Source organism: Sorex araneus, chromosome 3 (genome assembly GCF_027595985.1).
Source record: "Sorex araneus isolate mSorAra2 chromosome 3, mSorAra2.pri, whole genome shotgun sequence".
NCBI lineage: Eukaryota > Metazoa > Chordata > Mammalia > Eulipotyphla > Soricidae > Sorex > Sorex araneus.
In genome coordinates, this window is record NC_073304.1 from 25,642,280 (window position 1) to 25,661,710 (window position 19,431).

General features: G+C 51.1%; 1 protein-coding gene across 1 annotated transcript in view; it reads right to left on the minus strand.

The window, feature by feature from the left end:
• The window catches only part of FLVCR2 (FLVCR heme transporter 2), a 63,104-nt gene that overhangs the window by 25,394 nt on the left and 18,279 nt on the right, over positions 1 to 19,431 (minus strand). The window contains exons 2-3 of the mRNA XM_055132019.1: positions 7,287 to 7,428; positions 4,062 to 4,202 (exon numbers count right to left, since the gene is read on the minus strand). Coding sequence (XP_054987994.1) covers positions 4,062 to 4,202; positions 7,287 to 7,428 — 283 coding nt within the window. The remainder of the gene's footprint in view (positions 1 to 4,061; positions 4,203 to 7,286; positions 7,429 to 19,431) is intronic.

Here is a 19,431-nt window from a genome sequence, read left to right on the forward strand (position 1 = left end):
CCCAGCAAGCTACTGAGAGTATCTCGCCCACATGGCAGAGCCTGGCAAGCTACCCGTGGCATATTCGATATGCCAAAAACAGTAACAAGTCTCACAACGGAGACGTTACTGGTGCCCGCTCAAGCAAATTGATGAACAACGAGATGACAGTGATACAGTAATTGTATTTTTAAAAACTTTTTGGTGGGGGGCACACCCAGCTATGCTCAGGGCTTACTCCTGGCCCTGTGCTCAACGGTCACTCCTGTCAGTGCTCAGGGTATCAAGTGGGATATCAGTGATTACACCCAGAATGGCCAAGTGCGGGGCAGGCACCCTGCCCACTGTTCTGTCTCTCTGGCCTCAGTGATTGCACTTTTCAACTTCAAATTTCCCAGCTGGCTCTTTTTATATTTCTGTTTTTAATGATATTCTCTCTTTACAGCATAACCTTTTATTTTTCTTTCATTGTCCAAACATGGTATCCTTTGAGTCTTTGAATATATTTATTATAGCAAATTTTATGATCTAGGATGGTGAGCTGTGCTTTCCTATTTATAGAATCATAAAAACTGGACCTTTGGGGGGGCTACAGTGATTATACAGGAGGTAGGGTGTTTGGCTTGCACGTGGCCGACCCAGGTTCAATCCTTGGTATCCCATATGGTCCCCAGGCTTGCTAGGAGTCATCCCTGAGCACAGAATCAGGAGTAAGCCCTGAACATGGCCAGGTATGCCCCCCCAAAAAAAACTTTTTTTAATGGATATTTTATTATTTATTTTTATTTTTGGGTCACTCCCAGCAATGCACAGGGGTTATTCCTGGCTCTGCACTCAGGAACTACCCCTGGCAGTGCTCAGGGGACCATAAGGGATGCTGGGAATCGAACCCGGGTCAGCCACGTGCAAGGCAAATGCCCTACCCACTGTGCTATCACTTCAGCCCTTTAATGGGTATTTTAAATACAATGCCAATGATGGAAATAAGATCCTTCTTTCTCCCTGGCACTTCTTACTATTGCTGCCTTTTTTTTTTTGGTGGTGTTTTTGTTTGAGGGGTCAAACCTAGCTCAGGAGTTACTCCTGGCTCTGCACTAAGGAATCAGTCCTGGCCGAGGCTCCGGGACTATTTCTCTAACCATTTTGATATTTTTCAGGCAGCCTCTTGTTTGCCTTGAATTAGTACATTCAAGAGTGCCACTGATAGTTTTCAACAAATGTGCTGGAAATAGGGTTCTTATTACTGAGTAAGTGTCACATCAGGCCATATGAAAGCAAGTCCCATGGCTGAGAGTCTCCCAGGGACCTGCCAGATCTGTCTGACAGTGTCCTAGAAGGGAGACTCCTGGACGGAGTCTAAACTGCTTTTCCCCTCTCTTGTGAAGGAGAAGCTTTTTTGTGGGGGAGTGAATGGGAAATGGGACTTGAAGTTTGGGGCAATACCTATAGGTGTTCAGGGGTTATTCCTGGTTCTGTGCTCAGAAGTAAGCCTGGACAACACTCAGGGGAACTATATGCAAGACTGGGATCAAACCAGGGTTGGCCAAAGCAGGCGCATGCAAGGCAGTGCCTTACCTCCTATACCATCTCTATGCCCAGAGGCTGCAGTTCGCCCAGTTCCCGTGGCTGTGAGGAAGGTTGTTTGCTTCACAGCAACATGTCTGTGGGGCTGCAGGTTGTCAAACCTCTCACAGATCTACGAGAGGGGAGATCAGAATTGGGCAAGTGCAAGTATAAAGCTCACTGTTTTCACAAATAGTCATTCCTTTTTGTTGTTTTGTTTTGTTTTGTTTTGTTGGCTTTTGGGGCCATACCCGGTGGTATATAACTAGAGATTACTCCTAGTTCTTCACTCAAGAATCACTCCTGGTGGTGCTCAAGGACCATAAGGGACCATAAGGGATGCTGGGGATCAAATCCAGGTTGGCTGCATGCAGGGCAAACGCCCTCCCTGCTGTACTGTCACTCCAGTTCCAGTCATTCCTTTTGACAGTATATCTCTTCGATGACTGCAAGCCTGTGACTGAAAGTTCTGAAGGCTCTGCTTTTGACAACGTTCACCAGTGTTCTAATTGCTTTACAGAAGAACAGATTATCTAAGGTCCTCACTCTACCGTTCCAGAAATGCATCTCTGCTTATTTCCTGTGTTATCATTTAACCAAAGAGATAAGAGTGAGCAGAAGGACAGGGTTGGAATCACTCGGCTAGATTATACACATAGAAGCAACCATCCCTGCAAGAGGGAAGGAGAGCGGCCAGGGAGAGAGCTCAAAGGGCTGGGGTGGTTTTGCATACAGCGGGCCCACCAGGTTCACTCAACACCACATGGACATGACCCCTGAGCACTCACAGGAGGGACGACCCCCTTTAGGCACCAACCAGGAGTAGCCCCAGGGCATCACCCAGAGTGGCCAAAAGAAACCAAATCAGAGGAAGACGGAGTTTCTTAGGCCTAGAGCTGAGATACTCAAGGAAGAGCCACAGCACTATTCCTGGCACTTTGGAGTTTTGTTTTTTGCTTTTATGACATGGTCACCTGACCCCCACCACCCACTGCCTCCTAACACTGAAAGCCACAGGCTCTGCCAAGAGAGACTGTGGCCCCATGGCCCCATAATTACCACCATACAAAAGCTTATTAAGCATGCATCTGCCCTAAAATCCCAAAATACTCTTGTCAGATATTTATGGAGGATAAAAGTCAATGTATCAAGAGACTGAACTTGAGGAGGAAGCGGAAGTCCTTACACCCATGAGTCTGGCTTCACTGCTCACCTACAGCTTCACCCACAATTTCCCACCAGGGACGGTGGACCCCAACACTGGTGACCCCCTCCCGGAGACAGGAAACTCACATCTTCTTCAGCTGGACATGTAAAGTATTAGAGAGCTTGTTTTCACGCTGTAGGTAAAGTCAGAGATCTATGTGCAACTGAGAAACTGGAGACAGTGAGAAATGGGGACATGACCTTAAAGACCTGAAGGTCATCTGGAAAAGCTCCAGAGAGGCACCTGGCTCGGATGCCTGTGCCTGTGATGGTGCCATCTCTTATCAATGCCACAGTGGGCAATCATTCTGCAGGAGATAAAAGACACTGATAAGCCCATAATAAAAGCCTGGCGCAATTCAAGAAGGAAGAAGGGCAACTATGGGGCAGGCTCGAATGGTGCAGGTCTTGGAAACAAGCCTTCATCTGAATTCTGGCTCTGCTGCTCAAAAGTATGTGATCTTGGGGATTGGAGCCATAGTACAATGGGGGGGAGCGTTTGTCTTGCACATGGCTGACACAGGTGCAATCCCCAGCAACCCATGTGGTCCACCGATCACTGTCAGGAGTAATTCCTGGGCACAGAAAACCCTAATCTTTCTGAATTTGTTTCCTCATGGTTACATCACAGGATAGAACCTATGTTCATATATATGTGGTAGGCATGAAATCAAATCAGATATGGAAAGACTTGGAACATCATAAACATTGTTTATGATTGCCTGTGAACCTATAGAAACCATAAGATGACAGCCAACAGGGTTTTCACTAAATGTAACTCATGACAAACCAGTCTCTTCTCTCTCTTTCTTTTTTTAATAAGATTACTGACCATGATTGTTCCACAGTTGTAGACTTGTAAGTCAGCAGTTTGGTGGGAAGACAGGCTGGAAGAGGGGTGTGTGTGTGTGTGTGTGTGTGTGTTGTGATGCTCCAAGGATAGATCAAGGACCCTACTCATACAATGCTCTGGTGCTGAGCTGGATGCATGACCCCGGAAATGGTTTGGGTGTTTTTTTTTTTTGTAAGAATCAAGATGCTTCAGAAACAGCAAGGAAGAGAGGAAAAGTCAACTGTAACGTTTTACAGCTGTGTTACTGATACGAGGCTTGGGAGATCAGCAGGCAATTCCCAGAGGACTTGACATGAGAAAGGAAGAGTTTCCTGGGTGAACTCTCCAGAACTTACACAGGCCCCACTGCTCTTCTGGGTCTTTGACCCTAAACAACAACGTCACATGCACATTTGGGTTTAGGAAATAGACGGATCCGGACCCTAGTCTCACACCCCACCAGTTCAAGGACACTCTTTACCGTAGGTGATGACAAGCAGCACAAAGTTGAGGTTCTTGAAGAGTCGGACGATGGCACTTAGGTACGAATCATCTGGGGAGGCCAAGGCATAGCTCATGGACTGTGCCCTGCTGGGGGGATATTTCGGCTTCTCCTTGAACACTGAAAGGACAGAAACAGATATCACAGAGCATGCCCACAGCCAGCCTCCCCAGAACTGACTCGTGAGCAGAGCTGGCTCCATCATTGGAAAAGAAGCTAATATTCCAACAGGAAATCTGAATTCAATTAAATCCTTGATAGTTTCCTCTCAAAGCCACTTCTCAGGGTCTGTAATTAGGTGAGTGATTCTTTGATTTTTTTTTCTCTTATTCACCCCTCTTTTTTTTGGTTGTCATTTTGTTTTGAAGGGGCCATGCCTAGTGATGCTCAGGGCTTACTCCTATCTCTGTGCTCAGGGAGCACTCCAAACAGTGCTCACGGGATCATATGGGATGCCGGGAATGGAACTTGGGCTGGCCACATGCAAGGCAAGCACCTTATCTGCCGCAGACTCACTCCTGCCCATGATTATTTTTTCCCAGTTGCCTCTGAAGGTTGCAATCCCTGTCTCTCCCCCAACCCCCAGCCAGTGTTTAAAGACCAAGGAACCCCACAAATATCAGCAAGGAACAGTCCCAGAGCACAGGGAGCAGGGGTGGGGGTGTCGGTGTCTCTGTCACCCAAGGGCAGGATGGAAATGAGAATCAAAGCTCTGGGATTCCTGAGCTCCATTAGCATCTCCTGGCGGGGAGGGTCAGGTTGCTTAGCCCAGAGCCAAGCACATGGCCGTCAACGGCCATTACCTGAGTTAGTCCAAGGGAGTGCCTTCTACTGGAGAAACTTAGAACCCATTCCTAGCGTCTCAGAGTCTGAAAGATCGAACATCTGTCTGCCTGAGATGAGAAGACCAACATGAGCCTGTGAGGGCACTGCACCAAGCCCAGCGTGGCACAACTGACGCTGTGAGCACCAAACCACCTTGACTGCCATCCAGGGGTCTGAGGTATGTCTGGGAAATGGGGGTGGGGGGGAGACCAGTTTAACCAGCTGTTTGACCAGCTGTGTGTCCCCTGGGGAGATCCAAGCAAACACCATCAGGCCTCTCCCCGAACCCAGGAGGGTGCTCTTGAAAGCTAAGGAGATTGTCTCCCGTCGGCGGCGGAAGTTCTGGAAATAAGCTTGGCTCTCCAGGCAGATCAAAGGGGGCCTCTTACCCAGAAAACCCTCCAGCCGCTCCTCCAGAGCTCTGACTCTTCCTCCTCCGGAAATCGTCCTGGGAAACATCCCAGATTCCTGGAGTTGGGAATCTCTCACCCATTGTTTCGCGTTCCCGTTCCCCTCCCCTTCCACCAGGAAAGGAGAGCCGGGCATTCCTCTTGGAAAGGGCATTCCTCTCTCTGGCTGCCAGGTCCACAAACCAGGATTCAGATAAGCCTGCTCATTTTTTTTACTTCATTAGCTATTGTCTGTGCTTGGTAACAGAATGCCAAGCTGTAGAATTCTCTTGCACCGCCAAAATTTCAACCAGAGAGAACCAGACCCTCCTCTCTCACAAACAAGAATTTGGAGCAGGGGGCAATACAGTATGAAACTCTGAGGTCTGACTGAGTAAGCAAGAGGACTCCTGGTGGACCTGTTCCTCATCCTCCAGAGTGGCCCACCTTCTCATCTTCCAGACACACTGAGCATCTGTCCAGGGGTCCTGCCAGCTTTAAGAAACTCTCTAGCAGCCCTTTCTCAGTATAGAGCCTGGGGACACAGTTCCATGAGAGAGCAGAGGCATGAGGCACCGGTTTATAAAACTGTTTGGCGTGGTGGGCCAGAGCGATAGGGCAGCAGGGAGGGCATTTGCCTTGCAGGCGGCTGACCCAAGTTCAATCCCTGGCATCCCATATGATCCCCCAAGCACCGCCAGGAGTGATTCCTGAGTGCAGAGCCAGGAGTAACCCCTGAGCATCGCTGGGTGTGACCCCCCCCCAAAAAAAGTAATAATAATAATAAAGAGTCACTAAAAACTAGAAGAAAAAAAACTGGGGGGTGGGGGGGAGGCCAGCAGACAGGAACGAACCTTTAACACGGAAGGTGGAACATTCAGGTCTTAGGCAGAAAGTTGCTTAACCTTTCGACGGATGACAAACTCTGTATGTAAACCTCTACTTGGCTGTTTCTGAATTACTCAGCCCATGTAACACCACTCAGATGATTGAAAAGAAGCTACAAGATTATATTAGCCAAAGAGCTCAATGACTAAATGTACATGCATATAAAACATTCATTGCAGGTATCAGAAGTTGGTGTTTGGGATTGACAGGTACGAGGCTAAATTAGTGGTCATTCTTTATATATTTTTAGCATGTTCTTGGGTTTTCCATTATGAGTATATATATATATAACTTTAAAAAATGTTTAAAGCATCAGAAACAAGCTCCCCAGGTATTCTCGGGTGAATCAACAAGATTTTAGAATTTGTGGGTAAGTTTTATTTTTGTCTCATTTCAGAAATTTATAGTTAAACAAGCCTAGGTTAGACTCCAGTCTCTGCCACTTACTATTTAATCTTTTATTTTGAAAAATATTTTCTTTGTTTGGGGTGGGAGAGGTTTGGACAGAGGTTACTCCTGGCTCTGTGCTCAGAAGGGACACCTGACTGTACTCAGAGGACCATATGTGGCACCAGAAATTCAAACCAGGGTTGCAATTGGCATGGCTGCATGCAAGGCAAGTAAGTGCCTTGCCTCCGAGAGCATCTCTCTGGGTTTAAATCTTGTTCAGTTGCTTTAACTCTCCCTAAGTCTCCTCTTCTGCTATGTTAGATGAAATACACTGATCATGAAATACATGGATAACAGTATCTTCCCTGGGGGTTGTTGAGGATTGGGGTTGTTGAGACCAGACATGCTGCTCATAGTCCCTGCAATAGCCTAAGCCCTTGAGGGCGCTCAATACAGTTATCTCTGCATTGATTCTGGTAAGACTGCCTGGGAAACTGGTGGATCACAACAAAACCTCTACTAAGCCACAAAGTACACAGAACCATCAAGCACTGAACCATCATTCACTACTCAGGCCACTAGACACCCCATTTCTGTACGTCCCAGGAACACACTGTCGGGGTTCCACCCAGGTGAAACTCAGCCCACCTTTCAGTCTCCCTGCTCCTATCTCGCCTCCCCCCAGCCCGAATCAGTCTACGAATGGCCTTACCGATGATGACAAGGATGAAAAGCAGAGTGGCCACACCTCCTATGATGTAGAACATGACGCTGATGTGGTAGGCAAGTTGTTCTTGGTCATCGATATTGGGCACCAGAACAGGAGGGACCAAAAACCCAATCGCAATTCCAAGCTACAGAGGATGGAGACAATGGATGACAGTTAACAGCCAGGGACTGTCAGTACAACATTAACGAAACCCGAGAGGCAAGAGAGATGCCCAAGTCCCCAGCTTTGGTCCTTTTTTAAAACTCAAGTGGGGACGGGCCAGACAGACAGCACTGGGTTGACGGCACTTGCCTTGAAAGCAGCCATCCCAAGTTCAATCCCCGCCCCCACCCCCACCCCCACCCCCGTGGTCTTCCAAGCCTCACCAGGAGTGCTCCCTGAGCACAGAGCCAGGAGGAAGTCCTGAGCACCCCTGGGTATGGCCCTCAAACAAACAAAAAGATAATAAAGCCCAAACAGGAACTGTTTCCTTGCTCAAGAGATCTTGCTTTGAGTGACACTCAACCGTGACACATTCCTCACCACACTCCACCATCAGTATCTATGGAAAACAGTTACATGGGAGTCATGCTGAGAGAAGCCAGCCCGGAGGAGAGGGACACACCCAGTGATCCTTCTCATATTTCTCATATGTGGGGTACAGAGAAGCACAGTAAGGGATGAATGACTGGTGCAAAGCAACAGAATCTGTGACTTGGTCTGTAGAACTGAGCTTGCCATGATGGGGAATAGGGGTGAGAGCCCCTGAGACAGTGGTGGAGGGAAGGGACGCAGGGGGTGTGGTGCTGGAACACTGTAGGCATAAAACCCTGCCACTACCAGCACTGTAAATCACAGTGACAATAATAAAAATTCATGTTTTCATTTTATTTTATGGGGGGGGGCGGGGAGGCTTTTGGGGAGGTCATACCTGGCGATGCTCAGGAGTTACTCCTAGCTCTGCACTCAGAATTACTGACTCCTGGCGGTACTCAGGGGGCCGTATAGAATGCCACCCTATTCGCTGTGCTGGTAAGACTGCCTGGGAAACCGGTGGATCACAACAAAACCTTTACTAAACCACAAAGTACACAGAACCATGAAGCACTGCACTGGGGTCACTCACTACTCAGGCCATTACATTAGACACCCCATTACTCGGGCCCCAGTAAAAATTTTAAATCGTATGCTACGATGCAGATGGAAGTGGAGGACATCAGACTGAGTGAAATGAGTCCAAAGGAGAAGAACAAATACCAGATGACCCATAAATCTAGGGAATATAGAAAAACAAAAGAAGGAACTAGTGTAGAACAATGACAAACCCTTGGTTTGGGATCACAAAACTCAGTAATCAGATTACTGGGCAGTGGGGGTAGGAGTGGGATCGGGCACTTTGGTGGGAGGGGGGCAGGGAAGCATAGCTGCCAGGAGCCAATATGTCAGCACAAACTGACCTGTCACTAAGGAACAACTGCTTCTTGGGAAAGGTTGCAGAACAATGCCCAGGGAAACTGCCATCATCAGGGCCCACATCCAGTCTCGTTAAACGTTTGCATTCTTTGCTATTCTCCCATTCTGCCCATTTCCTCATAGAATCAATTATAAAAGACTAGCGTAGGAGAAATAAAATTGGAGCTTGCTCCCATTCTTCGTGTGTCCGTCTCATTCTTGTGTGTCTGTCTGTCTGTCTGTCTCTTTTTCACTTGCGCACCCTCTCCCGGCTGGCTACCCACGTTGACCAAGTCCTGTGGGACGGGATACATAGCAACTTTGTATATCAATAGCAGAGAGAGATAGTACAGAGCTTAAAGTGCTTGCCTAGCAGATAGCTGTAAATGCTGCAACCCTGGTTTAAATCCCAGCACTGCAAATGGTCCCCTGAGCACCACTGCCAGGAGTGATCCTGGTAGCCCCTGAGCACCACCTGGCGTGGCCCCAAATCCAAAACAATAACAAATTAACACTATTACAACCATGTTATCTAGACTAATAATCTTTATTTTATTGTTTAGGGGCTATACCCAGCAATGCCCAGGGGTTACTCTTAGCTCTGCACTGAGGTGCTCAGGGATGTGGGGTGCCAGGGATGAAACCCGGGTTGGGCACATGCAAGGCGGATGCCCTACCCGCTGTACTATCTATTGTCCTGCCCCAATAATCTTTTTTTTTTTTTTGCTTTTTTTTGGGCCACACCCGCAATGGACAGGGGTTACTCCTGACTCTGCACTCAGGAATCACCCCTGGCGGTGCTCAGGGGACCATATGGGATGCTGGGAATCGAACCCAAGTCGGCCGCGTGCAAGGCAAACGCCCTACCCGCTGTGCTATTGCTTCAGCCCCATGCCCTAATAATCTTAATTTTAAAATAAAATAATTAGAGTTGGTGTACTCAATGCAAGGTAGCTCTTTTTTCACTTCAAACCAATAAGTAATAGTTCTTTAGATTCTCATCTCTACAGGAAGTAAATCTATTCACTTGGGGCTGAGGAGAGAGCTCAAAGGGTTAAAGCACATAATCTGTGGGCAAAAGGCCCAGATTTGATCCTTAGAACTGACTGGTCTGAGGACCACCACGAATGACCCAAATAAAAAAATTATTTTTAATTGTTATTTTGGATATGACTGATTATATTAACCCACAGTTGAGAAATCAGCTAGGGAGAAAGTACGACACCAAATAACCCCCAAGAATTTATTTATTTATTTTTTTGCTTTCTTGGGTCACACCTGGCGATGCACAGGGGTTACTCCTGGCTCATGCACTCAGGAATTACTCCTGGCGGTGCTCAGGGGACCATATGGGATTCTGGGAATCGAACCTGGGTCGGCCGCATGCAAAGCAAACACCCTACCCGCTGTGCTATCACTCCAGCCCCACCCCCAAGAATTTAAATTCAGTAAGAGACAGAAGCCAAAAGTTGTCACCACTTTACACTCATGAAAAGCCAGGCTCTGTCGTGTAAACAACTGAGCAATTTACAAACATCTCTCTGTGAGTTAACTGCCTAAGCAGTACACACAAGGAACTGCCTTGAATGCGTCCACAAATCGGGCACATGCAGACTGGCGATAAGGCAGCACAGGAAGGCAATAACAAATGCGCAAAACAGCAGAATCTGTGAGTCGATCCACAGATGTGAACTGGCTATTAAAAAATGCACACAGGCACTCAGCTTTGGGGAGTGCAGCAAGTGGAAAGATCTCTTATCTTGCCCCCGAGTTCAAACTCCATTCACAGCAGAGATAAGGCAACCTGGGCGTCTCCCAGGTCAGAAATGCCTTGAGTTCTGAGGAGCTCCTCCGAGATCTTCTCCAGGTGTCCTACGCCAAGGCGGAAACCGGGCTAAGCTTCCCATTCCGAGCCTGACGGGAGCTAAGTCCTCTGTCTCCGGGCCCCACTGCAGGAGAAGGGGACTGCAGGCACGGCCGCCGCCTGCCTTCTCCCCAGACCCTCACCCCACTCAGCTGCCCCGCCACTGACCACTCTGTTCGAGTTATTCCCACCCATCCATCTGTCACTCCCGGAGGGTCACAGGTGGTTCTCAGCCCTGGAGTAGTCATCCGGTAAAGGCCCAGCCGAGGTCTCTTCCGGTCTATGTCCAAGCATAAACCATCACTCAAGCAGTTCTTAGAGCACTGGCTGTGGGCAAAGGATCCACCCGGTATTTAGGAAATGCCAGGATATATCTGCCTTCAAGGAGTTTTATAATCTAGTGAGGGAGGGGCTTTACTTTCTTTATGTATTTCTTGGCTATTTCTTGGCTACACCCCAGTGGTGCTGGGGGCCACTCCTAGCTCTGTGCTCAGGGACCCATGGGTGTTGGGGACTGAGTCAGGGTCGGCCTCATGCTGGGAAAGCACCTTTGGGGAGCAGGTGGAGGAAGGGTTGGGCTACCTCCTGTGGTTCTGGGAGTACTCCTGGCTCTGTGCTCAGGGGACCATATGGTGCCAGGGCTCAAACTGAGGCTCAGCCTCATGCCAGGAATATTCCTAAGCCCCTATAATGTCTCTCCAGCCCAAGAAATGTAAAACCCAACTACGTGAGCTGGGGGTGTAGCTCAGCAGTGGAACGCCTGGCTGCCACGTGAGTCCCTGGTTCAACTCTCAGTGTAGCAAAAATGAAGACATAAAAATACAGAAAATGATCCAAGTAACATCAGGGTGGGTGGGCGTTAGGCTATTAGGGGTCCAAAGCTCCAGGCTTGTCCTCTGTTCCCGCCTGGTTATCAGAGGTGAAACGGAGGCAAGATGGGATAAAGCTCTGGAGCCGAAGAGACTTAAGCATGATGGTGGGGTGGGAGACAGCTCAGCCAGCTGTAGCACGTGCTGGTAGCCAGGAGCACTGAGCCAGGAGCAGTCTAAGCACTGAGGCAAGAGTAGCCACTGAGTACTCTCAGGCAGAGCCTAAAAAAAATCAAGAGAGGAGAGAGCGAAGAAAGAGAGAGAAAGAGAAAGGGTGAAAGAGGAAGAGAGTGAAAAAGAAAGAGTGGAAGAGGGAGGGGCTGGAGTGATAGCACAGCGGGTAGGGCATTTGCCTTGCATGTGGCCGACCCGGGTTCAATTCCCAGCATCCCATATGGTCCCCCGAGCACTGCCAGGAGTAATTCCTGAGTGCAGAGCCAGGAGTAACCCCTGTGCATCGCCGGGTGTGACCCAAAAAGAAAAAAAAAGAGTGAAAGAGAGAGCAAAAGAGAGAACGTGAGAAAGTGAAAGGGAGAAAGTGAAAGAGAGAGAAAGAGAGAGTGCTAAAGGGAGAACACAGGTCTCTGATTCTTGACCTCTCCACTGTCTGTCCCACTGTCTGTCCCACTGCCCACGGGCTTCTCCCAAGCTTGGTCACACTGACCTGTCACTGACTGCTGAAGGGAAGACACTGAGTATGAAGCTGGAAGACAGGACTCTCTCCTGAGGGAGCCTCAGATTTGATTCCCAGAACATGAGGGGCAAGTGAGCTTCTGGGCTGGGGTCCCTAGGCCCACCAAGGCCGTCCTGGCCTGCAAAGCTCAGGAGACCGAGAACTGGAGTGGGGGCCCGGGGGTCCCTCTCACCACGAGGGAAGACACAGACATCCCCAGGGCTTGCTCTCAATCCCCAAGGGAAGACGGAGGCCCTCATCCTGATTTCTTGTATTTCTCCCTTGAGACATCAAACCACCCAGTTGGTCTACACCACTGGCCCATGCTGGTCTCTCTTCACACCACCTCTGGCAGGGGGCTCCTCCCACCTGGGCACCCAGCCCTGGGGCCGTGGGATCCTGCGAGTCCCCGAGCTGGCCCATAGGACACACAGCCTTGGAGGCAGGTCTGTGCCCAGTATGCAAAGCCACAGCAGCTGACCGGAAACAGTGGCCCCCATAGTCTTTCCACCACCTGTTTCCCTGCTTCTCGAGAGGTGCATCCCGTGAGAGCGCCAGCCCGCTCCCAGCTCCTCCCTACATCTGTCCCCAGCCGGGTACCCAACCACAACTGTGTGACCCCCCTGAGGATGTGCATGAGTGATGGGACTGTGGGCCAGAGAGACGGTACAGTGGGTAGAGCACTTGCCCTGCACTCGGCCGACCCAAGTCCCGCCAGGAGGGTGACTCCTGAGTGCAGAGCCAGGAGGAAGCCCTGAGCACCACGAAGTGTGCCCAAATTCCAGCTCCCCACCCCAAAATAAGGTACACAGGCCTGAGAGCAAGCTTGCGTAGCTTCTTATTGTGGTGGTTGTTGTTTAGAGGGGTCACATCTGGCAGTACTCACGGCTTAGTCCTGACTCTGTCACATGGAGTGCTGGGGGTTGAACTTGGATCAGTCATATGCAAAGCAAGTATTTTACCCACTGAAATATCTCTCTGCTTCCCCCCAACCAAATAACTTTTCTAAATTTTGTGGGTCTTTTTGGGGGGGAGGCTTTTTGGGTCATACCTGGTGATGCACAGGGGTTGCTCCTGGCTCTGCACTCAGGTATCACTCCTGGCAGTGCTCAGGGAACCATATGGGATGCTGGGAATTGAACCTGGGTCGGCCACATGCAAGGTAAACGCCCTACCCGCTGTGCTAATGCTCCAGCCCCTCCATTTTGCTTTAAGTAACCAGTGAGAGACACTACAGATCCCATGGTGCCTGCCTTGCATGTGGCCAAGCCCTGCTCGATTCTCCACAACACACAGTTCCTCAACCCGGGGTCACTCCTGAGCACAGAGCCAGGAATAGCCCCTGAGCATTACTGGGTGTGACCCAACTCCCCCCACCCTCAGTCTGTTTTAAAACAAATTTATGATGCATTTTCAGTCCATGTGTGATTTGTACATCTGTCTTATATACCTATACACCCAGGCAAACAAAACCAATTTCCTAGGCAAGAAACGGTCATGAGCGGAAGAGTTTAAGAAGCCTACACTTGGGTCCCAACGGGTGGGGGCCTCAGGTTTAGGGTGAGCACTGCAGGAAAGCCCTTTGCATCCGTGGAGGTGGGCGTGGGGTGGGGGGTCCCCAGGAGAGAGTCCCTGAAGCCCCAGGAAGAAGCGAAGATCATAAGATGCCCGCAGGGAGCTGAAGCTGGAGTGGTGCGCCAGGCAGTGCCGGGAAAGGTCTCTCGGAACTGAGCAGCTCACCGTCAACCCCCTCCCTGCCACACACACGGCCTCACCGTCAACCCCCTCCCCTCACACACACAGCCTCACCATCAACCCCCTCCCCCCACACACACAGCCTCACGTCGGGCTCAACAGCAGAGACCACCTAAAGAGAGCAGATGCGAGACGGAGCGAAACACAGGAAGTCTCCAATGTAGGGTATCCTGAGATCGGACCAGGAGACCAGAGGGAGGTAGGCTGACGAACTTCCCATTCTCCATCCTACACTCAGCAGTTACCAAGCTCCAGACTCACGAGTAAGGGAGGAGGTCGCGGGTGCAAGACGCAGAGCTCACATGCTCCTCCGAAATCGTGCTTGCAGGGAATCTTGCAAAAGGGCCTGTCTGGATCAACCTTTCTCAACCGGGAGTCAGACAGCCCTCCTGCAGGCCCCCAGAAGATTCCCGGGTGGACCCCGGTGAGAATCTTTTCAATGCGGGGCTATGGCATGAGACTAGGGAGTCCGTCTAGGCCAACCAATGAGGGGGGGCCAAGCAGGAGGCCACAGGAAGTCAGTGGGAGGGAGGCCACGGTCGGACAAAGGTTGAGAAAGCCTGGTCTAAATCTAGGGGTGAGCAGAGTAGTCATGGGAGCGGCCTGCCGGGCTCCCCTCTCACCCACAGCCCTCATCCTGCTGGTGTCAGCACCCGAAGGACCCTCTGGCTCACAGCCAGTAGCCGCAGCTCACGGCACTTCCCGTTCAGTGGAAAGGAGGACGGGGGCATCTTTGGAAGCACCAGGCCAGCCAAGGTGGAAGGCCGACAGCCTCAATTTCTCCAAGTGCCGCATATCTGAAGCAGGCACGGTACAGAGCTCCGCTCACAGGGGCGCGTCCCGTCAGCTCTAGCAGCCAGCAGGGGGCCACGCTGTCTTGGCCTGCTCCTCTTCGAGGCCCACCCCTGGACCTTCGACAGGTGGCAGGACACCATCCAAAGCAGCAGGGTGGCCTTCCTCCTACACTGCCACTGCGAAACAGAGTCCATGTCACAACAAACTATTTTGATGGGCCCAAGATGTCTTCTAAGCCTGGTGGGTTCTATTTGAGACCACCCTCCCTCCCCTTTCCGTTTTTTTAGGAGTAAGATTCAGACCAAGGCAAATGACTCACACAAAGTCTCTGGAACAGCTGCTGCTTAATTGGGTAATAACGCCTAGTTCCTTTTTTGGGGGTGGGGGAAGGGTGCTTTTGGGGTCACACCCAGCTATGCTTAGGGGTTATTCCTGGCTCTGCACTAGGAATTACTCTTGGTGGGGTTTAGGGGGACCATATAGGATGCCAGGGATCAAATCCAGGTTGGCCGCAAGACAAATGCCCAACCTGTTGTACTATCTCTCCGGCCCCAACACCCAGCTCCATTTGTTTGTTGTAGGGTGTGCCCAGAAATACACAGAGTGGGCCCCAGGGAGCTTTTTTCTACAAAATTGGCCTTTATAAATGAAGTAATCCTGCCTCATGATCCTGGAGAGAAATCTGGAAAGGAAATTTAAGGTAACTAGGCTGGAGCGATAGCACAGCGGGTAAGACGTTTGCCTTGCACGCGGCTGACCCGGGTTCAACTCCTCTGCCCCTCTTGGAGAGCCTGGCAAGCTACTGAGAATATCTTGCCCACAGGGCAGAGCCTGGCAAGCTATCCGTGGCATATTCGATATGCCAAAAACAGTAACAACAAGTCTCATAATGGAGATGTTATTGGTGCCCACTCGAGCAAATCGATGAGCAAATGGGATGACAGTGATACAGGAAAACTACAGATTACTAGGGCTGAGAACATGGGACAAGGTAGAAGGCAGCCGAGCCTGGTCAATCCCCGTGCCGCTGGGTCCACTGGATCATCAGTGGGTGCAGCTCTGGAGAATCGACCCCAAGCACCAGTGGGTATGGCCCAAGACGTCCTCGAGACAGCCAGCCTTCATGACCGTCTGCTCTGCAGGGCCCACTCAGCACACATTCACAGGTCCTCCCAGTGAACCACCAGCAGCCCAGGGGTTGGAGCTAAGTCCGGCAGGTAGAGCACTGGCCTTGTGCATGGCTGATCTGGGTTTGATTCCTGGAAACCCGTATGATCTCCTGAGCCCCATGAGGAGTGATCCCTGGACACAGAGCCAGGAGTACGCCCTGTGTGGTTCAAAGGGGTGGAGGTAGGGGAAGATCAGGTGGCAAAACAAATACACAAACTGTAAGTTACATCTTTACCACAACCTTTTTTTTTTTTTTTAGCTTTTTGGGTCATACCCAGTGATGCTCAGGGGTTACTCCTGGCTCTATATTCAGGAATTACTCCTAGCTATGCTTGGGGGACCATATAGGATGCCGGGGATCAAACCCGGGTCAGGCGCATGCAAGGCAAATGCCCTACCCGCTGTGCTATCACTCTGGTCCCCTATACCACAACTTTAAGAAGCCAAAACCATCACATCTGACCTTGTGGCTCAGGGACAAATTTATACAAAAATCCTCATCCTGGAGCTATAGTACAGAAGGGAGGGCATTTAAGGTCTTGCACATGGCCGATCCAGGTTCAATCCCCACCATCCCATATGGTTGCCTGAGCACCACCAGGAGTAATTCCTGAGTGCAGAGCCAGGAGTAAGTAACCCCTGAGCATCCCGGGTATGACCAACCTAACCTTCCCCCCCCCCACACACACACACACATCATCTTCCAATATCCTGTTCTGTTCTCTTTTTTGAGGAGAGGAGGGAGCCCATTCAAGCAGTGCTCAGGGCTTAACCCTCCCCACTCTCAAAGCCTTGTGGGATTCAGGCGCTAACACGATGCTCCCACATGCAAAATCTGAACCATCTCCTCCACCCTCAATCTCCTCTGAAGTCACGTCTCCTCCGTCTCCCTGGGCCTCTCTCGGCCTAATATCATCCTGGGCGGACTCTGGGACTAATACTGTCTTCCCTTAAATATAAACCCAGGGACCTTTGCGTGCTGCTTGGCACAGAGTAAATGCTCAATAAATATTTATTCCATAAATAAGCAACGGGGCGGTGGTGCATTGTCTCACAGGCATACAAAAACCAACAAAACATGCCTTCCCGGAGCAAACACCCTGCAAAGGTCAAAAAGTCGAGGCCTATAGAGAAAGGGTGTGGTCAGGAGCCCAAGGTCTCACTCTCTGAGCAAGATGAGGCAAGAGTCTCCCTCGCCAGCTCTGGCTGTGTGTGGTAAACTGGAGAGGAGCAGAGCGGGAAGCGATGCAGGGCAGGGATCTGGGCACCTTGCAAAGATCACAGGTTGCCTAAGGTAAACAAACCCAGGTGCCAGGGGGCAGGAAATGAGTAACTTCTCTCTTTTCTTTTTGCTCTTTTGTTTGCGGGTCATACCCAGCAGTGCTCAGGGTTTATTCCTGGCTCTGTGCTCAGGGATCATTTCTAGCAGAGGTCAAAGGACCGTATAGGGTGCCGGGAATCTAACCCAGGGTGGCTATGCGCAAAGCCAGCTCTCTCCTCACTGGACTGTGGCTCTGGCCTCCAGTAGCCTAATTATAAGGAGCATCCACTACCGAAGCACCGTCACAAGTTCTACCTTCCGCGCCTTGTCCCCACGCACTGCATTGCATCGGTCACTCCGTCCTGCTGGCTGACTGTTAGTGACCAGGAGAGACGGACTGGGTCAGAGGAAACCTAGCCCCCCACCCCCACCCTGCTACCCCCACAGGACCTCACTCCCGCTGAGGGCACCCACCCTCTCGCCACAGTGCCCGGAGAAGCCTCCTCAGGCACAGAGCCTGAAAAGCGGCTTATGCCAGCCCTGGCGAGAGGGATCAGCAGGAATCAGCAGGCCCGCAGGGCCAGAGCTGCCACAGGGCTCAGCCGAGGGTGGAGAAATGCGATTCTCTGGAACCCGGGCGAGAGGGAACAGCTTCCGCAGCTCAACAGCTGGAGGGTGTGGGCCCGGGAAGGGATGGAGGGCCTGAGGTGGGCATGGGGGAGCCCTTTTAGTCTCCTCACATTACAGGCCCATCCCAGCGTCCCCCTACGGCACAGTGCTCAGCTGCTGCACGTCCGACCTATCACTGGAGCTGCCTGACCAACCAGCGGGGCCCCAAGCAGGAAAATCCCTGAGGGAGGGTCTTGGGACCTTTCCTGCTTCATCACCCAGCTGGAGCATTGCGCTGGCATCAGAGCTGGCCCTCTTCCGGCCCCCTGGTCTTTCCCTAGAACCCCACAGTGAGTCCGAGCAAGGCACCCCAGAGCAGTGAGAGCATCCTGTGTCCCGCTTCCCCATCAAGGAAGATGGCTCACGGCAGCAGAGGCGCCAGGTGGTCCCTCCCCGCCTCTCCATGGGCTTCGTGGCCTGGCTGTCATGTCCACAAGCTTCCGCTGGGCACCATCTTGGCACACCAACAGCCCTTGGCACACCAACATTTCCAATTGAATCCCAACATTGATTAGTGCCCCACAGAGATGTCTCTGGAACCCAACCATCTAAACCTAGGATCTCAGAAGCCTGTGGCCACAAAGCGGCCACAACAAAGTCTCATGATACTCAAAATAAGCAATGGAAAATAAATGATCTAGTGTCTGTCCCTGGTAGGCAGGCTTGAATGGTAGTGGGAAAATTCGAGAAAAACTTAATGCCCAAAAAGTAGGGAGAGAGTATAGGGGAGATTGTCTGCCATAGAGGCAGGGTAAGGACTGGGATGGAGGTGAGGGATACTGGGGACATTGGTGGTGGAAAGTGTGCACTGGTCAAGGATGGGTGTTGGATCATAGTATGGCTGAATCTCAAACATGAAAGCTTTGTAACTGTATCTCACGGTGATTCAGTAAAATAAAAAATAATAAAAAATAAAATTTTTAAAAAAAGGAGGTGGCTTGGAGTCATCACATCATGAGCCACAGTACGATGTTCCCAGAATTCCCCAGGCACAGGGGGCAGAGGGCAGCCCATGAGGGCAGATCTACATCTCCTACAGCCCCAAACAAACTCCAGCTAGCAGGCCAGGCCCTCAGCTCCCCCACTCACCACCTCAACAGAACCACACGCAGTCGGCAAGGAGGCCTGCCCCAAGGTCAGCAGTAGCTGGGAAGCCTGCCCAAGGTCAACCAGCAGCCAGGGGCTGTCCTCAGGGACATGCAAGGGCTGGTGAGAGACTCTGCAGAAGCAGAAAACTACGTGCCCTGATCATCCCAGAACACCCGCCCACCCACCCCCAGCCAGTCCCAGCGGGACCGGCTCTCCCTGGGAACCCACTTCAAAGCCTCTCAGAACGGAGGCTGGGGGTTGCAGGGGTTCTCAGGGGCCCAGCAGCACATAGTAACTAAGGAGGATCAGTAAGAAGGTCACACTGCCTTCCTCCCCTGCCTCCGAGCCATCCTCCCGAGGCCTTGACTTAAGTGATAGTAGACGGCAACCCCATGAAACCCGGGAAGCATCCTTCCACAGAAGGCCCTGGAAGCCGGGGAGGCAGCTCCGAGGGCTGGAGCACAAGGCTGGCCAGCTGGAGGACTGGGTTTGATCTCCATGATTCCTAAACACAGCTGGGAGTAGCTCCTGAGCACCACCAGGTATGGTCC